General features: G+C 38.7%; 2 protein-coding genes across 8 annotated transcripts; both read left to right on the forward strand.

The window, feature by feature from the left end:
• Positions 1-595: 595 nt before the first annotated feature.
• On the forward strand, positions 596-17179 carry mdm1 (Mdm1 nuclear protein). Of its 7 annotated transcripts, none has more exons than XM_058417634.1 (15): positions 596-733; positions 1336-1435; positions 4829-5142; positions 5422-5556; positions 5856-6032; positions 6157-6299; positions 6443-6539; positions 7735-7755; positions 10212-10411; positions 11073-11315; positions 11488-11630; positions 14990-15123; positions 15426-15660; positions 16293-16358; positions 16801-17179. In XM_058417634.1, exons 1-15 carry the CDS (start codon positions 716-718, stop codon positions 16914-16916), a joined length of 2142 nt encoding a protein of 713 aa, XP_058273617.1. In that variant the 5' UTR covers positions 596-715; the 3' UTR covers positions 16917-17179. The 7 variants fall into 7 exon arrangements, with proteins under 7 accessions (XP_058273617.1, XP_058273619.1, XP_058273620.1 ...); XM_058417636.1 differs by having other exon boundaries at positions 6494-6539; XM_058417638.1 differs by lacking the exon at positions 596-733 and adding an exon at positions 796-916 and having other exon boundaries at positions 16801-17178.
• Positions 17180-18258: 1079 nt separating this feature from the next.
• Positions 18259-20049, forward strand: il22 (interleukin 22). Its single transcript, XM_058417641.1, has 5 exons — positions 18259-18507; positions 18624-18689; positions 18777-18935; positions 19049-19123; positions 19216-20049. The coding sequence occupies exons 1-5, from the start codon at positions 18370-18372 to the stop codon at positions 19306-19308; spliced, it is 531 nt and encodes a 176-aa protein (XP_058273624.1). The 5' UTR covers positions 18259-18369; the 3' UTR covers positions 19309-20049.
• Positions 20050-20594: the final 545 nt, after the last annotated feature.

Raw genomic sequence — 20594 nt, forward strand, 5'->3', positions numbered from 1 at the left:
AGAGAGTTTGACAAGGGCCAAATTGTGATGGCTAGACCACTGGATCAGAGCATCTCCAAAACTACAGCACTTGTGGGGTGTTCCCGGTCTGCAGTGGTCAGTATCTATCAAAAGTGATCCGAGGAAGGAACAGTGGTGAATCGACGACAAGGTCATGGGTGGCCAAGGCTCACTGATGCACGTGGGGAGTGAAGACTGGCCCGTGTGATCCGATCCAACAGACGAGCTACTGTTGCTCAAATTGCTGAAGAAGTTAATGCTGGTTCTGATAGAAAGGTGTCAGAATACACAGTGCATGATGGGTCAGGGGGACCAACACAATATTAGGCAGGTGGTCATAAATAATGCCTGATCTGTGTATAATAACATGCATTAAACAGCACTGCTCCCACACTGATGACAGTAGCCTAAGGCTTTCCTGTTTTTTTAATTCAAGTTTAACCCATGCCAATAGCTATGTTGCTTTGAAATTGATTGTAATTCTTGTGTTAATGCATGTGAATTTAAGACGCTGTACACAATAGGATTAGGTGTCCCTGTAGTGCACATGCGCGTATCAATGGACGCCCCAACCGTCACTATGGCGACCAGCGTCCTAACTGTAACCCAAGTCTCTCGCGCCTCGCCCAGATAGACAGCGTGTACTCCACCAGATTTATGAACACAACGCCTGCTTTGCTTTAAGCTTGAAAAAGAAGTCCTCATCAGAGTTAAAATGACTGTCCATTTCAAGGTAGGTCAGTTCCTTCATTTAAACGCAGTGAGCGGAAATTACGTGCAGAGTGCAGACACAAGCTGCAAGCGGAACTTGCTCATTTTACGTCACTGGGTTTAAAGTAAAAGCTCTAAAGCTCATGAGCCTGCGGTTGGTTTCGGTTTTGTCTGATCCAAATAAACTGGAGTGAGTCCATGAGGGGTAAAGTAGTTAATATTGCTTATTGCTTTCGTAGATATTTTATTGTTTTTTTTTTAAATCCGCGTGTTTTATATAGTAAACACTGGAGAGATTTCCATCATGCACAAACATGGCTATCGTGCTGTACTTCGTTTTCTGTTTACAGTGCATGTTGTAATAACAACAATGCATTGCCACAACAACAAAATATTCTTGAAGCTAATGCTCAGGCGCTGGCACGCAAATAAGGAAGCTTCTAGAAAATCTTTTAAGTAGTTGAGTTAGGCTAAATATGGATTAAAGCTCGTGACACAAAAAAATCCCCCTGTACTGCGCCAGGTGTGGGTTAATCAGGTTCAACACCGTTTAGTAGAAGCAGTGTAGTCATGTCGAGCAGTTCAGTACTGAGCTGTTACTTTTGTGTTTCTAACACTACACAGGGCATCAGCAGGCATCAGAGTAAACACAAGGCGAGGCGAGTGAGAGGCGCGTCACCACAGAGAGCAATGCGATTGGCTGGACTGCGCTCTGACCAGCTGGGTGAGACATCACACACCACTGAACCACTCCTCTCTGTCCCTAACAATGTCTGGATCATAACCTACTCCCTATTCCTTATGTATTCTGGGTATTCTGTATCCTCCTTATCCAGTATCAACAGGTTCACAATGCCGAAATGTTGTGAATATCCATTATGCGTCATTTACTTAACACCATATTGCCAAATGCTTTGGGATATCCCTCCAAATCATGGAATTCAGGTGTTGTTTTTCAGGGGTTGGGCTTGGATCCTTAGTTCCAGTGAAAGGAACATTTAATGCTTCAGCATACCAAGACATTTTGGACAATTTCATGCTCCCAACTTTGTGGGAACAGTTTGTTGATGACCCCTTCCTGTTCCAACATGACTGCACACCAGTGCACAAAGCAAGGTCCATAAAGACATGGATGAGCGAGTTTGGTGTGGAGGAACTGACCTCATTCCGATAGAACATCTTTGGGATGAATTAGAGCGGAGACTGCGAGCCAGACCTTCTCGTCCAGCATCATTGCCTGACCTCACAAATGCGATATTAGAGGAATGGTCAAAGATTCCTATAAACACACTCCTAAACCTTGTGGAAATCCTTCCCAGGAGAGCTGAAGCTGTTATAGCTGCAAAGGGTGGGCCAACTCCATATTACATTCATGTGCATGTAAAGGCAGATGTTCCAGTTTTGGAATGGCTCACAGTCTCCGCTCTAATTCATCCCAAAGGTGTTCTATCAGGTTGAGGTCAGGATTCTGTGCAGGCCAGTCAAGTTCAGCTACACCAAAGCTACATCCATGTCTTTATGGACCTTGCTTTGTGCACTGGTGTGCAGTCATGTTGGAACAGGAAGGGGCCATCCCCAAACTGTTCCCAGAAAGTTGGGAGCATGAAATTGTCCAAGATGTCTTGGTATGCTGAGGCATTAAGAGTTCCTTTCACTGCAACTAAGGGTCCAAGCCCAAACCCTGATAAACAACACCTAAATTCAATGATTTGGAGGGGTGTCCCAAAACCTTTGGCAATACCCTATTGAGTGGATATGGCTACATTTATTCAATACTTTTAGATGACAGTATAACATAGATTAGGTTAGGTCTGTGGACAAACCTCCCAAGTGTCCTTCTCAACTGCTCTGATTTCAGTTGAGAACCAATTATATCTGCTTGGAATTTTCTGCCACCGCTTTTTTAGGACGTCTCTGTTCGTCATATTGAATTTGACAACTTGAGATGCACATAAACATCACCTTCTGAATTGACAGAGGTCTGGACCTTGGTGTCAGACACAGTCATGCCTTTAGAGCAGATTCTCAAAATTCATAAGAACCCTGCTCAAACACCCAGCAGTAGTAGCTAGGTGGTAGCAGGATTTAAACTCACAACCTTGCGAGCAATAGTTGAGACTTAAACTGCTTAATTTTATGATAATAAATGAATAGATTAATTACTTTTAATAGTCAATAAATATATAACAATTGGATCACTTTAAAATCCTTGGATAAAAGCTAATTCTGATGTGTTTGAATGCATAATGTCCTGATTAATGTTAATTCAGTATGTAATCACACAGTATGCAGATGTTCTGCTCAGGTGACACAGCTGTGCAACAAGCCATCATTAAGTCATGCCAATTTAAACAGACGCTTCAGTGAACAAGTGCATCTTATCTGGCAAATACCTTTGATCCCTCTGTTCTCGTTCCTTTCATTGCATCCTCTGATGGAGGAGCAAAGATGTGAAGAAAGGAAATGAGGAAACTGCAATTAAAGAAATTAAAAGCACCCCAGGGGCCTGGATTATAAAAGCCGGGTGCTCACAATTTGGGCCTTATAAAGTCTGTACACAATTTCCATACAGACAAACAGAGCTGTAAAATTAAATGTGGAAATGTGCGTACTCATACTGTCATGCACACTTTCACTAATGCAGTACACTTAATTAATAATGATGCTTTTTATTGAAATAACCACAATTCTGATTTAAACAAATGAATAAGCCATGATAGGGCATGTGTTACACTAAATTCATCATGGGTAAGAGTTCACCGATCAGGCATAGCATTATGAGCAGTGACAGGAAGTGAATAACCCTGATTATCTCCTCATCATGGCACCTGTTAGTGGGTGGGATATATTAGGCAGCAAGTGAACATTTTGTCCTCAAAGTTGATGTGTTAGAAGCAGGAAAAATGGGCAAGAGTAATGATTTGAGCGAGTTTGACAAGGGCCAAATTGTGATGGCTAGACCACTGGATCAGAGCATCTCTAAAACTGCAGCTCTTGTGGGGTGTTCCCGGTCTGCAGTGGTCAGTATCTCAGTGATGCACGTGGGGAGCGAAGACTGGCCCGTGTGATCCGATCCAACAGACGAGCTACTGTTGCTCATATTGCTGAAGAAGTTAATGCTGGTTCTGATAGAAAGGTGTCAGAATACACAGTGCATGACGGGTCAGGGGTGTTTTGGCAGCAAAAGGGGGACCAACACCAATATTACGCAGGTGGTCATAATGTTATGCCTGATCAGTGTCTCTTAGGCATGCTCTTATAAAACACACACACAAATCCTGTGATAACAGAATCTTACCACCATTGTGTGTAGTCTGTAAGGTAAACTAGCTTGGTTGCTAAGCAACATAACAGACAGAGTAGTCTATGGACAGAACAATGACTATTAGTTTAATAGCTGGCACATTAATACAGAATTAATTTATTGTGACTGGGACACAGGCATTTATATCGAAATTTAACAGCAGCTTCGGACACGTCTCAACCAGTCAGATTTTAGAACAGCAGCTATGTGTTTTATAAGAAGAGTTAAGCATTAGACTCATAACTGACACCCAGGCATAAGCCAGTGAATATGTCTAAAGCCCTTTTCAATAAAGCATAAGTGTGCTTCCGTGTATAAAAAGCAGTGTATTGATAGACTTGCTAATGACAAACTAATGAGAGAACATTTATTTTAGAACATGAGGATTTTTTTAAGCTCATGATGATGACTAGTTAATGAGCCAGTTTCAATTCTGATGGACCATTCCTTAAGAAATGTGTTATGAAATATAGAACCAGAATTGGAAAGATCTTCGCCAAAGCAGCAAAGCACAGATTATTGTTTTTGTCCAAAGTACCAAAAGGACAAATCATTGTATTGTCATCATTTGTATTTAAATATTATTGTCTCCTGTTTTGAAGTATAAAGACATCTCTCTTCTTGAAATACTTATCTAACACAAGTCCTTCATGCTATATTTCCTCCCAGTTTTAGACTGATGGTATACTTAGTCTGTGACCTAGTCAACTAATATCTATGTGCTCTTTGTTAGAGATGTTAAAAGCACCTCTGTATAAGGGAATGTGCCAAATGCCATTAATGTAATCGTAAATGTTTTCTCTTTGCCTAAAGGAATTCACAAAGAACCCCAGTTTCAATCCAAGAAGAGAGCCCCCTTGAACCCACCTCAAGTATCCACATCCCTCCAGTGGGGAGCTCCAGGTGTTTTAGCCAGGAGGCAGATTACAACTCGGCCCACTTCCCCTCCAGCCGAGGTCTCTATAGAACAAGCAGGCAGCGTAGAGAATGTAGAAACACCTCTAGCCCCAAGAACAGCCAAACCAACAAGAGCCTCAAAAACAACTCCGGTCCAGAAAGTAAGTTCATCTGGTCATCTGACCAAAGCCTCTGCTGACCAGGAGACACAAAAACAGCCAGCAGATGGGGTGAGCACTATTTTGACTTGTAGTTTAGCAGAAAGAGGGGAAAGCATTATTATCAGTTACTTGCACTAATGTAAAAGTTGAAACAAAGGTTATCAACAGTCTGTCTGTATCTGTATGTCAGACATATCAGTTTAAATGCAATAATCTTTATGTCTAGTAACAGCTTTATGTTGCTCAGAGTTATTGTGGACCTTAAACCTGTGCAAATGTTACTTGGTGCACCGGAATGCTTAGTGTACTGTATGTTAAGTTAGATACGTTTGGTATGCTGTTCCACAGGTTAACCATGTACTGAGGAAGAAGGCAGGCCTAAAGTCAGAGTGCCAGAGGAATGGCCGTCAGAACTCAGAGTATCAGAGACAGTTTCATTGGAAAAATCCAGCAGCTGAATCACCTCTTCTCACTGCCCAAGAGGTATCCGCACAGCACATAACATATACTGTAACTGCCTTTCAGTTCTTGATAACCACATCATTGTCAAATTAGACATTCTTTGTTAAAACGCCTCTGTTCAAGAAGAAAAACAACTCTTAGATGGAGCCACTAGATGGCAGCATTTACCGCATAACCAGTACTGGAAAACTGTAATAACCTGGTGACTCGTCATCTTAGGAAGTGTTAATGTTTCTTAATAATGACCCTAAGCACATTTCTAGGCTAAAAACAAATGCATCTATTTCTATATTCTACTTTATTTCTGTCGTCTGTCCTAGATATTGTACTCCAGCAACAGGTCAATCCCACCTTTTAAGTCAAATCCAGTAGTAATGGAGACTGAATACAATAGAAGCTTTAAAGGATCCCCTCCACCCAGAGGCCCACGCTTACGAAGAGACATAGAACTAAATGAAGTTTTACCTCTCAAAATGGAGAATATGTCCCCAGAGCAGGTACTGGGGTTTATAGTATAGTAAGCATTTGCTAGGAGTTGATTTCATACACAATAAGTAATAGAGATAATACAGTTTTCTTCCTTCTTCCTCTTTTGTACGTTTTACATTGCGCTAATGACAGAATAAGAAGAAGAAAGAACGGCATCAGCGCCTCAGCAGGAAGTCAAGCCCCAAAGAGAAAACTCATCATTCAGAGCCACAGCCTTTAGGGCAGAAACCGGAGACACCACAAGCCCAGAAATCGGTTTCACCCAAAGTGGTGAGGTGTGTGTAAGGTTGCCTTTTGATCAGACAATACATATGATCGAATGATATAATGGGATAAGGTCATGCGATATAATGATCACAAACATTCACAGAATACTACACAATATATTACACAAATATTATCTTTTCACCTATTGCAGGAAGTTGAAGACTGAATATAGCTCAAACTTCCGCTCTCCCCTTCAATACAGCTACAGAGATGGTGCCTGGGTCAGGGTCAGGACTGTAGGAGAGGAGGTAAGATGACTAACCTTTTATCCCTCACCCTTACTCTAATACTATTATATTTTCTGCAAAACCATCTGTCGTCATTTCTGTTAATATCAGTGTGCTAAGGAATTCTTTAAAGTGATTGGTCACAAGGTGTTGATTAATTTTGCATAGCAGCAAATCTGATGAAGGTGCCTGCTCTATTTCAAATTATATATTAATGTGCTTGTTCAAATATGCTGTCGTTTCTATAGTAATAACTAATTCACAGGGACCTGTATAGTGGACACTCCACGTAATCTATGGCTAATAATAAAACGATTAAAAATGTGTTGCTACTTAACAAGGGAAGCATCTGATAATTGAAATGGTGAAGCTTTCTGTACAGAGATGATTATTTAACATATATGGATAAGGATTCTCCAGTGTCAGCGCTTTGTAACAGTTAATGACATAGTCCTCAGACTTTGCGTTTTCTGGTTTCTTCATGACAGGACAGCGAGAAAAAACTTCATTATATTAATTTGCTGTGGTATAAGAGAAATAACACTTCAGGGTATGCTGTTAAGGAAATAAGCTTCATAAGAAAACCTGGGAACTGTAACTTCAGACTGCATCACCTTTGGTTATTGTCATGTCTGGGGGCCCCCACCCTGTGCAGGGCTCGAACCTGGACCTCCGCGGTGGTGCGTGCGCCGGCACGCCATGGAGACAGACCCATATGCAGGATTCCAAGAAGCACAGCTTTTATTCACACAGACAGACAGACATGGGGAAGACTGACCTAATCACATAGACTAACATAACACTAACTAAACTGAAACAAACAAAACCTTTAACATAAACTAAGACATGACTTTAACCAGGACATAGTACATGAAACAATGACCAACAAAGACAGGTACACAAGGATCCCTATTTAAAGGGCTACACATTATGGTTAATTGGGAACAGGTGACCCAAAGGGTAGGAGAACAATGGGAAAGGTGTGGCACACAATACACACAAAGAAGCAGGCTTCCAAGGTTCACCTGCCAGAGCCCTCTCCGGGCCTAACAGGGAACTGTCCAGCTGTTCCTGACAGTTATTTTCCTATAACAGTAGTGAAAGAAGAAAAAAGAAGAAGGCCGAAGCTATGGAGAAATGAGAGTATGTTTCAGATGCTAGCAGATGTTGACTTCATGGTTTTTCTAATCACTGATTTATGTCCTCGATCTTACAGGGTCACGAATGGTATCACGAGGTAAATGATCTGCCTACTGTTTTATTGTCTCTTTTGTTGCTCTGGTCTCCGGTGCCTTCACATTTTCTGTACAAAAATGTGCTCAAGGCTGTGCGATTTGCTGGTGCCATCATTTTGCATGTATAAGAGCATGTAATCCAATAATCCAAATTTGTAAGAGTATTCCAAGTAAATCCCAAATCAAAAGCGTCTTAAATCCAAAGTGTTTTTTCAGCTCCAAGTCCAGTGTTTCCCACCATTGTAATGGTGCTCATGAAGGTTTGTCCAAAATCCAGTGAAGCAGGTATATTTCATCTGGTTTTAAGATAGCCATAAACATTTTATGAAAATAAAACCAAGTGGCTACAATTGGAAAATCATATTGTAACAAAGTTGGCTTTACACTGCTCAAAAACCCAGCAGACCAAGACCAAGTAACATCATGCATGACCCTGAAGCACTTTTGGCAGCTTTCCAGCTCACTTGGTGCTTTCCGCTTTGCTCAGGTCATGGCCACATACACACACTAACACACACTCAAGGAGAGAGAAAAGGATAAAAAACAAATCTCATTAATAGCAGGATTCACTTGTAGCTCACCAAAACACAATCTCTCTGCTCATTCCCTGCCCCACTACCTTCAAACATCTCAAGCTACAGCTTTAACGGTGTAACTAACCAGCAGTGTGAACAAGCAATGTCCCATTGCTTCACCCTTCTGCATAAGCACTACTTACCACTAATAACTGCATCCATTTTCTTAGGCATTATTACCACTGATCAGTTTGTGTGGCAGCCTAGGAAATCCTTCCACTTAAAAAATGCATTTTATCTGTATGAAAAACATCCAATATTGTCTAATATCATAGATTCTGAGTATCACGGAAAAACTATGGCCTAAGCAGTAGGACAGACAGGGTTGTTCTTGGAGCCCTCTCTGAAAGGAAATACCTCTATTATATGGTTCTACATACAACCCTTAAGGTTGAAGAACTCTTAAGTGTTTTACTGAGTATCAACACTGCTTGAGGAAAATTCTACCAGGTGCAAAGAAATAACAGTGAACGTTGGTGGAAAATATGACTGATTCTTCACCCAGATGTGCAGCAACGAGGCAAAAGACTAAAGTGACCACTACTTAAGAAGGAGAACCTCATTTTTTACACACCAATGATGCCACAGTCCCTTCACTTTCTTTCTGTTGGCCCACAATACAGAGGCTCAGTTCCAAAGTTCAGAACAAAACAAAAGTTACCAGAAGCAATTGCACAAGTGTTCAGTTCATCACCCTTGTGCCCTTTGCCCTTATGGGTACAGATGTTGGGTTATAAAGTATATGAAAATCTTGTCTTTCATAGTAGTTTCAGACAATTAAACAATGTGTAATGTTTTAAAGATCTTCTTCTTTGTCACAAATAATTTATCAATAATCAACAGCTTTCCTAGACTGTCACACATTGACAAACGGCATATGAATCCTAACGAGTCACATGTTAACATGTAATGTTACCCCTCAATTACAAGTAACTGACGGTGAAATCCTAATGTGGCCTGTTTCTATTTTTGTCAAGCTAAGTGAGTTACTAAAAATGGAGTTATATAAGGTCATTCATCTCCAGTTTTTTTCAGTTTTAGTAATGTGTGTGCTGCACACCCTCTCATCCGATCCGAGCTACGATAAGACCTGATGATATCATTTTGTTACTTGTGTACTTAACAACAGAAATGTGCATGTATGTGAAAATGAGACTTTCACTGTTAATGAGTCAGCAAGTTAACAGATACGCAGCCTTCTTTCCACAGAACTTCTAGCTGCATGTGGTTTTGCTGGGTTTTTTTTGTTTAATCTACAGGAATTACAACATTGCATTGTGATTACTTCCAAAAAGTGACTATTTTTTTTTATTTTAGTTTAGTTTATTATGTGTAAATTGGATTCCATGCATTGGTTACATGAACAAACTTCATAACTTAAAATGAGTTTAATTCTCATCTCAGCATTCAGCATTTCTGTAAACCTCCTAAACCCATACGTCATTCATATTCTTTTTTTTTTTTTTGAGTGTCTGTTTGCAATACTGTGTATGCTACACTTTTTGGATTCTGTTAAAATTGTCATCGCATCCATTCTGGTTGGTTTAATGCATGTAATCTAATTCATTATACCCGGCTTTCTTTAGAAATCAAAACTGACACCATAGCAATGAAATATTGTTATAAATGCTTGCTTTTTTTACTAGGACACCTCCAGTGAAATCATTTGTATATGACAAAATTTCCATTTGAGTCAACACGCATTACTCTCTGCCTGCTTTACCGACCAAACCGATCTGGTTTACACACAGCTTTTTAGACAGATATATATGCATATAAGAAAGTGATCGGTTATATTTATTGTCAATATATATAGATGCTTTTGCACTCTGTGCAGACTGTTTTGGGTTGAATTGTAAATATCTATGCCTGTGCTCTGTTAGGTGCGTGAGTTGCGTGAGAAAGCAGAAGCATATAGAAAGAGGGCCTGGGGAACTCACTTCTCCCGACAGCACCTGAGCCAGATCCTGTCAGAGCAGAACTGCTTATGGGAAGCATCTAGTGGTTCTTCTCCCTCCACACTCACTGATGATGACATTCATTCCACCAGCAGTCCCATCATCGAGGCCCTGGACCTGGCCAGGTACACTGAGACTGACTTCAGTTATATTAGACTTTACAAAACCTAAATCTCTTCCCTAAAATTGGCGAGTGTAACCATAGCAACTGAAGCATTTTCTGAAAGGGGGCAATAGAACAGATTGAATCCAATTGAATAGCATCACAGGCATGATAAATGGCTGAAATCCTAGGTTACTATTCAGTCATAGTCCTTACCCATAAGCAGTTGAGACATTTGAGAAGTTTCGCATCAGTGCAGAAAGCAAAACGGTGGAACTTGAGAAGCATCCTTCACGTCCATCAGAATTCTGATGCATTTTGTTGGATATTAAAGTCAGATTTAAAGAGAAAGAAAATTTCCTCTTGACTATTGGGCTACTTCCAACACTAGATGAATACCTCCTACATTTTGCACTGACAATGTCTGTGTCGCTCATGCCCACCTTTCAGTGCTGTCGATTTCCTTCTTCCCTGCCCCTGCACTGTATATAATTACATACATAAACTTCTCATAACTGATGGTTTCACAGTTTTACTGCAGTGTGATAGCCCTACCTATTCCTGAACACTGTAACCTAAATATTGTAACTCATTGCTCAGTTTATAGCAGCTCTTCTTATCAATCACTTTATTTACGAGCGGCGATGTTATCTTTTCTGAATGTGTCCTGTATGTGCTGTTAGTGTCAGGGAGAGCTGTAGCCCCAGCGCTTCCGTGTCCTTGGTCGCAAGTAGGAAAATCTCTGGCAAAGAGGAAGAGCTTCCCAGCAGCCCCACCCTTCCTGGACAGAGGAGAAAGGCATGGGATGAGGAAGTAAATCCTTGTGAGAGGGGCATGGCTGAGATAAAGCAGCGGAGGAAAGAGCAGCCAGAGGAGATCAGTGGGGAAGGAAATAGAAATGGGCGTTCAGAAGACAACAAGGAAGAGTAAGCTTTAAATCATTCACTTTTTTAGAATTTCCTATCAATTTCTTTTCCACAATTTTATAATTGTTGTGTAAAGGGTATTATCCTATGCAACAGTGGAAAACCCTAAAATGTATATAAAATATGCATTATATGAATATTTCTCTATATAAATATATATGACTTCATGCAGGGACATTGGGGCAGAAACTGAGCACCCTCCAGATGCAGAAGAGTCAGGAAACTCCAGTGATGATGGCAGGGTACCTACTCCCAGACTTAAAATAATGCCGGCTACACAGAGGACTCATCATGATCGCACCACCCCTGCGACTGGTAACCAGCAAAAACCACAATCAACTCACACACATGTACCATTCTCAAACCTGGAAACATTTTTGTTTTGTAGTCTGAAATTGTAAAGTCTGCCTACTACAGCAGCCAGTGTAGTACTCGGGATAACCAGCAGCTCCATACCAGGGGCATTAGAATGCATGAAAATGTTGTAGAAGTCCTACATTTAGGAGAACTAAACTTAGAGGTGTGCATCAGGACTGCTACTGTGGGGATGGGGAAATCGTGGCTCAGAAGAGGTCAAACATCGTTGTGGCTACATAATAATTAATCATTTCTGTCACCTCACACTTCCAAGCCTGTAAAGATAAGTGCGAAATCAAGTGCAGGAGAAGTTGAGTGTAGTGTAAAGTATCTGCCGGAGTTTGTATGTGGTCATAGTTTTTGCAGGAGGAACTCTGTGTGTGATTATAAAACAGGTTAGACTATACAGTGCTTTAATTGTAGAGCAGTAGTTTGTATCTAACTCATTATCTGTACTTAACTTTAACAGCACCAGGCTTTTTGCAGTAAACAGAGGGGGAAAAATGCCTTCAGATTACTTCATAAATAACTTGACTGGCATGACAGGTTTTAGACATACAGTAGATCTCTTTACATGACGATAAGATATTTTCACCATGACTACAACAAGGCTGTCAGAATAGCTGACGTATGAACACCTGCTCAAGTTCTCCAACTCGCACGTTTTGGTAAATCCCAAAGGTTTCACATCTTTAGCACTTCATTGACATGACTTATATTGTTTATAATGAGAAATACTTTCCAAATCATGCTTTCTCTGTGAACAAATGACATACTTGCAGTAAAGTTGTGGGCATTGTTTTAAGGCAATTAAGTTATATGATTAGTAACCTATCCTCTTTTTGTAAATAATGTTACAGTATTTCCTCTAGAGTCTTACAGTTTTGTATTGTCATGGGTGTTTTATAAAATCACATTTGTACTTTGCAGGCAACATTTTTGTGTTCTTGACCTCCTACAACCTGGCGTCCACATACGTGGACATCACATTTTTTGGTTGTGTGCACATTTTCCTGTTGTACACAAAAGAAGTGGCTTCATGTTCAAAGATAATATCTGGTTATTATATATATTGGTTCCTCCTAACCCCAAAGAGGTAGAAGAAATCTAAGATGCAAGCTCAGGTCTTAGGAGGTTAAAATAGATATCAGGTTCCTTAGATATGGTTCAAAATGGCAGGTGGGAAATTCTGCTTTACTGCACAGGGAAACTGCTATCAGATGTTAAAATGTATTTTTAGATGAGAAGCTCTACCAAGAATTTTCTGCCTCTAGCCCACTGACTCATGCATGCACTGTCTCATGTTTAGCAGATACAGACTTTCCACAAGGGGGCGCTACAACTCAACAAGCTATTATGTGCGTTATTGTTGAACACGAGAGCCTCCACAGCCCTGTGCTTTTGGGAAGTGACAAATGCACTTGTTTGCTCTCACACATTGTGTGGTTTTTAGAAATAGTACATAAATAAAACATTTAAAAAAAAAAAAAACTATAAATAAAACATAAATTCATTTGATTCTGTTGAAAGCCACAACAATTTTCACTCTAATCAGCCAGGTACACTCAGAGTTGCCTAACTATAAATAAAGAAACAGATGTCATGTCTAAAAACCTCCCTAAACCCCACATCACAAACAAAATGAAGATGGCTGCCTAGAAAATGGATTGATGCAGACTGATTTATGATTGCTGTATAATAAGATATTAATTACACTTTCTATTTTATTTTAGTTGGTGGTGTAGCACCTCTTGATAGATTACTATGAATTGTGATGAATTTGGGCCTCAAACATCATAACACCGTAATAAACACCAACACAAAATGTCTAAGCTGGTTTAGTAACAGTCTATACAGACAATGCATCACTTGAATGAGTCAAATAGCACGTCTTGTTAATTTTGCACCTTTAGCTTAGTGAATACGCATCTATTCAGAGTGACTTTACCAAAATACAGGGTGGATGTAGTCAATAAAAACAGACTGATTTTTTGCACCCACAAAGCCTGAAAGTCACAGCGATTGTATATGTGCAAATGAATACATCAGAAGAGCAGGTATTAAATCTGCTAAACTTAATTTCTGTCACTTTTATCATATTCCCCCCCACATATTTTAAGTCTTAGAGAAATAGGAAAGATCTGAATTATTCCTTAACAAAATGTTAAAGATCTAAATTATCACTTAACAGATGTTTACTTAATATTACTTTGACAAATAATTGATTTCATATCATATATTCCTTGCATGCTTATATATTTATATATATATATAAGATTTTCAAGTGACAGTTTTGAATACTTGAAATAAGGATTAGTTCTTGTTTTACTATATATTACATGGCATACAATAAAAATAAATGGTCTATGATATCTTAGGTTTGTAAAAGACTGCACGGAATAGTTCAATTAAAGTTTTCAGTAGGGATTTACAGATAAAGAAACAAATGCCTGCGGCCTGGAAAGTTTTTAATAGATCTGTCAATCACTTTTACTATACATAAATATTTAACAGCTTCCTTGATCCAAATTGTTTCACTTTCATTACATCATAACTTTTTAAAAGCAGAACATCACCTTTCTTTATTCTGAATTGTTCAGATTTAAGCATGAACGTAGTTCATTCCGGGTTTTTTCTTTTTCTTTCAGTGGTTGGAAACACCAAATGACAGGAACTTTTCTCAATTGACTAAAACGAGACATCAGCTGGCTTATACTACATAATCAAATTTCAAGCATTGTTTAAGTAACAGGCACAGTTCAAATATGTAAAGAGAGGCCGAACAGACGACGGGGTCGTTCAAATAGGAAAAAGAACAATACAATTTAAATAATGCAGCTAGTCCAGCGTAAAAATTGACCACAAACTTCAATGCATGGTGGAAAAAGCAGAAGCTTATTCGGAAACTATTTGTAATCAGGGTGAAAATGCCATGACCTTGTGTAATGAGTGCAACGGAAGAACATAATATAGCATGATGAGTCATCATTCTTTTTTTTCTACCTTTGTAATGTCATGTTGGATAAAAGCGTCTACGAAATAAATACGTTTTAATTTAAAGTAACTTTGCATGTGAATAAAATGTTGAACGGTAAAAGAAATAATTTGCACACTTTCTCCTCCCAACTTGTCTCTTAAAGTGTGACAGAGGCTGCCCCAGAATGTTTAAATGCTTATAATGACAAGTTATTGACTGAGGTTAAACCTATATGCATCATTTATATATTTACAGTTTGATCTACAGTATAAACACAAAAATAAATACATAAATACATTTATGACAAAACTGAGTTTTAATGAAAGGTTTCTTCTAATAGGTGGTGCTATACTGGTCTCCCCTCCAAAGATTAAGTATACCAAGACGTTCAGGAGTAGTGAACCACCACTTGGGAAAACTCATTCACCTTACAGACACCTCACTTGTGTCTCAGTGCCAGAAAAACCCAGCAAGGTACTGTAATTGCACTAAGCTTCTACAAAAATGTAATCAAAAAATCTAACATTTTTTATAATTCTCTTGTCAACTAGATAAACATGAAGCTTAATAGTCTTATTGAACGAACAAACACAAGTGGAAAAATAATTGCACTAATATAGAAAGCAAGATGTTGCTTTCAGCTACGCATTTGTTCATATGCTTTTGCAGATAGTAAGCTAGTAAGGGAAGCTTTAAATGTAGTTTCATTACAATGAGTGGTTATGTGGTTTTGCTGTCACATGTAACGCTTATCAGTACTCTGCTTCATTCTACAGACTGAAGGTGTGAGTTTGTCTCGTCCTCCTCTGGCGGCAGGGATGGCAACCGTAGACCCACTTCCCTTAAGAGAAGACATATGGACTGAGGACTCTCCTGAACACTCACCTGATCCGAAACCAGCCAGAAAAACAACTCACAAAAAAGCAAGCAGCGCTTGGTTCATAGACAATACCCCATCACATGCCAACAGAATCCAAGGCACACTGAGGAACCCAGAGTTTCAGCATAATGGTACGTTATATGATTTCACAGTCCAATCGAATATCTTTCTTCACTAAATTTTCACCTATTATTTGTATCACTGCATGGAGTGTGTACAAAAGCCCGACCAACATAATGGCCATATAAATGTTACAATGAGTCATTTACTGTCCGGGAAAAAAGTGAGGTTAAGTTACCGCCAACAGCATCAGGAGAAAAATTTAGGTCAGTCTCCCATCCCCACGCTTTTTTTTTTTTTCTGTCTTCTTTTTTTTCATTAACGTGACGAAATGATGTGGTTTTTTCCACTGAGGGTCAACTGGGGCTCATCTTGGAGAACTGTGACCCCCTATGCTTCCTGATTGAGCTAAACTGTGACTTAAAACTGTCCCAATTGTGATGAAATGTAGTACAATCCCTACTCCATCTATTCTCCGGTTTCATGGCTTAACTTTTAGCATATCAGCTTCGGAGTTTTATTTCTCATGAATTTGCTGTGTCATATATCAAAAATATTTAAATATTGTCATTTTAGCAATCACAGAATTACAAATTCAGTTTGCATGCTATATAATCATTATTTCATCAGACATACCCTGTAACTGATATTATAATATGGCAACAAACGATTTCTCTTGTCTGTATTAACACATTATTTGTAGGTGACCTGGGAGTACATCGGCCAGACAGGATTACTTTCCCTTCCAGTGACTGTCTATCTGACAACGGTAAAATTCTCAGGCTAATAATATGATTCATATGAAAGTGTGTTAATCTATGATACATTTCCATGTTCATTTACAAAAGACTCAATGTCAGCCATTTATCACAAAAGGTAAATGTGAAGCAACATTTTCTCTGTCTGTCAGAGTGCACAGCAACCTAGTTCAGTCATTCTTTACCTTTTGATGTGGTGCACATACTGGAAGCATTGAATTTGTTTTAACCCTGCATGCTCCATGTCTGCTATTTAGTTACTAATCTTCGAACACATTATACAGTACCTATGTTATACTATATTTATAATTTATGCTCACTTGGCTAAGGTTTATATACCCTCTTTTATATACCCTCTCTTTAAGGTTTATATATCCTCTCTTGCTGTATTTCTAGCTAAACACTTTCAAGTTTTTGTCTCATTTTGACCTGTTTGTACCCACTGTCCTTTAGATTTGGATGACAGGATGTCCCAGATCTCATTCCAGTCAGCAGCTTCCTGCTCCATGGCATCCCAGGTTCTGGACCGGGCGCAGAAGAGGAGAGAGGACTTCTGGGGAAAGAGTTAATATCATCTTGGTGCTCATACTGCTGCAAAAATCACAGTCATCTACTTACAGGCCTATGCTAATGTATAATGTAAAGTTCAGGGAAATAAGTTATAGATTTGCCATGTTTTTTATTTGTCTTAAAGTATATTTTGATACTTACAATATAGAATAGCCATGAGCAAGGGTTTTAATGATGTAAATAATACAATAATGATCTTTTAGGGTTTTTAAAAATGTGATTCAAATAAAAAAAATGATATTGATGGGTACATTTTATATTATGTATTTTGATTTCTAATTAAATTATTGTCTTTTGAAAAAGAAAAAAGCTCCTGTGTTATAAAAATCTAAAAATAAATAATACAAAAGCACAAGCACAGAGGAATAAGATAAATATTGTATATACATTATACTTATTCATATTCATTTCTCAATCTGTTTTCAAGTTACAGTGAAGTGACGTTTATGTGCCCTATTGCACACATCTGTGGAAAAAACCTGTTTGCACACATGTCTTATGTATAGACGAGTAATGCGTTCTTCTGAATACTGTGAAAACATGTTGCGAAGGCCAGTCTATTTATTACGGTTATTATGAGAAATAGATATTATATCATAATAAATACATGGGATTTATTATGGTTAGTATATGGTTATCTTATCAAGTATCAAAATTTAAATACTCTGGAAAGTTTGCTTTTTCTGTATTCTATAGAAACTTTATAGTGTTCTAGAGGAAGCTATAAATAACACACTTATATACGGACTGTTGAGTTGTTTGGGTTTCAGCCATAGTAGGACAGACACTCTTTATGATTTATTAGTGGGACCTACGACGTCGCAATTACGTCATGGCAGCAGTGCGCATCAGCATAATTTATATATATTTTTAATTGCATGTCTGATTTATTTTCCTTATTTAAACAACCTATATGGCTCTCTTAGCACCAGTACAGCGTCTCTCATAAGTCTCTTGGCAACCGATCAATGAAAGATTGCTCAAGCTGCTGAACAGCAAATATAATAAAGGGCCTGTATTATAACCATGCAATAGTTAGCATGGAAGCAGGCGTTTTCGGTTTTTTAACGTCATCATTGGGGATTTCAACGGAAGTATATCCAATCAGGTACTAAAAATACCGGCAATAATAGAATGTTTAGCAACTTCTGCCTGGATTGCCCGTTTCAGGAACTTGGACCATCATAGCGTTCGGATTTCCATACCAATTAACCTGAGTCAGATGTGCTGATAGGTGCAAAAAAAAAAATGAACATGAGCAGGTGTGGAATCGCCCAAATCAGAGAAGTGATATCACCGCAGTGACGTTTGGATTAGATCTAGGCCAGCGCGCGGGCTATATAAACAACTGGGTTATGCTGTTTACCACAAGCAGTGTGACACTGAAAAGGGACGGTGGAGCTTGTTGTTCAGGTGATCTGATCTGTAAGAGTGCTCGACGTTTTGGGAAAGATGAACTGCGCTCAGTTTGCTGTGCTGGTGGTGTGCTGCTGCTGCGCTCTCAGCGCGGATGCCCGACCTGCGCGTTTGCGCTCGCGCCCTTTGGACAATTCTGAGACCTGGAACAACGTCATGGTTATGGCTAAACACGTGAGTTTCAATGCCGGTTGTGCTCATTGTTAATGGATTGTTATGTGTCACATTTGTAATACGGGTGCAAAACTTAATGATTTGCATTAATAACTTTTTTTTTTCCTGTTATGTAGGCGCAAGCGCAAGACCGAGACCATGAGACTCGCCTGATTCCGGTGATGTCGAGCGACAAATTAAAAGTGAGTGCACGACATAGTGCAACGATTTCAGTTATCACGGATACCAAGCCATTCGTGCATTCATAACTCATATTCGTACTTCTCTAGGACGGGGATGTTTGCTGCGTCAATGTCAAAATCCTTGATTACTACCTCAAGCACATTTTGGATGGTCAGTCTCGTGAAGGTGGGGAGCGCCAATATCCTCGCCTGCATCTGGTGAAGCCTGATCTGCACAGAGTGGCTAGAGACCTGGAACCACATTGTGTAAGTACTGCATAAATGTACATATATGAATGCATATATACATGCAAAATGACTCCCATATTATTGTCTTCCTATAGTCATACTTAACGTACATTTGCCATTTGTTTTCTTAGAACTCCACACAGACTGACCTGGAGCACTTGAACACTTTCACACAGAACCTCAAAAGAGCTGGAGAGATGTATAAGGTAGGCTGGTCTAAATGTACTTAAGTCTGTGAGTATCTAACACAGTTTCTGAGCATAAATGGCTAATGATAGTGTTACAATTCTTATTTCAGAATAAAACCAAAGCACAGAACAAGGCGATTGGGGAGACTGACATTCTCTTCCATTACCTGTACGAGTCATGCAGGGCCATCAGCGCATCTTAGACCTGCTCAAAAGCCTCTTCAATGTGTTCACAGAAATGGGGTACTGAACTGTACCTTTTCTTGTCGCTGAAGTAATGCACCCAGGGTTAAATCTGTTGAATCTTTACTCTGTATTTTTCACCTAGGAAGGTGGATTTACTCTTAAAGCTAATTGTTGTCCAATTATGCACCTTAAAACTTTTTTTTATTATTATTTAAAGCTGCACTATATCTGCTGGTGAAAGATGCAAAAGGTACAGGTACAAAAGATTTATCCTTTAAGGGTAGCACCACATCGACAAGGAAAGAATTATTTTTTTATTTTCTGAATATGACATGGACTAAGGGAATATGCCTTCTGTTTCTTTTTTACCATGAAAAGTGTTTTAAACAATTTGACAAATTATTATTTATTATGTTTTATTTATTAGCTTTATTTATTCAACATTACGTGATGACTATAAATGATTAAACTTTGTATTGACAGTATAGGCTCCACACAATGTGTGTACAGGGTCCTTATGACCTAAAGCCACACAAGTGGACACCAACATAACTGACTTGGATCGAACTTCCAATGCCAGAGTAAGAAAATGTAAATGCATTGTAAAAGCATTCTTCTTTTATTTATTTTTATTTTTTTTTACTTTTTGCAATTATTTTGAAATGAAATAATTTAGCTATGCTTTAAAAACAGAGTTGTATACCTGTTGGCATATATGTTTTCAACATATTTATTTGCCTATTCACAATAAAAGCTTTAAAACCAAACCAAAAATCTGTTGCTTGTTTCTATGTTTCTATATTATCTGATACAAAAGGGAGGATAAAAACTTTTCAGCAAATGGCAACGCTCATCAAACATGCTCTGCTTTATGAAGTGAAATCGACTGAACACTTCATTATTTGTGCATCTTATTTTCAAGAGGCAATAAATCAATCTATTTCATTAGGTGTAAATTTGGACTACAGCTATATTTAACCCCTTATGATAAGTAGTAGTAGTAATAACTACATGTTTTCTACATTTCACTACATCTCCATCTACACCACAAATAATAAATAATATGGTTTATTATGAATAACTGAATAATTAGATATGATTTTAAGAATTCCGTTTTCTTTTTACAAATCGAGCTCCGCATGTGTTTGAAAAATGGAAAGAAATTGCAACATAACAACACTAAATGAAAAATTCACCCCAGAGAGGGCACATCAGTTCATCTCCAAAAACCAATTACACATATAATTCATGGTTGGGGCAATTTAGCATAGGTAATCCTACCTGCATGTTATTAGACAGTGGG

The sequence above is a fragment of the Hemibagrus wyckioides genome, linkage group LG19 (assembly GCF_019097595.1).
Source record: "Hemibagrus wyckioides isolate EC202008001 linkage group LG19, SWU_Hwy_1.0, whole genome shotgun sequence".
NCBI lineage: Eukaryota > Metazoa > Chordata > Actinopteri > Siluriformes > Bagridae > Hemibagrus > Hemibagrus wyckioides.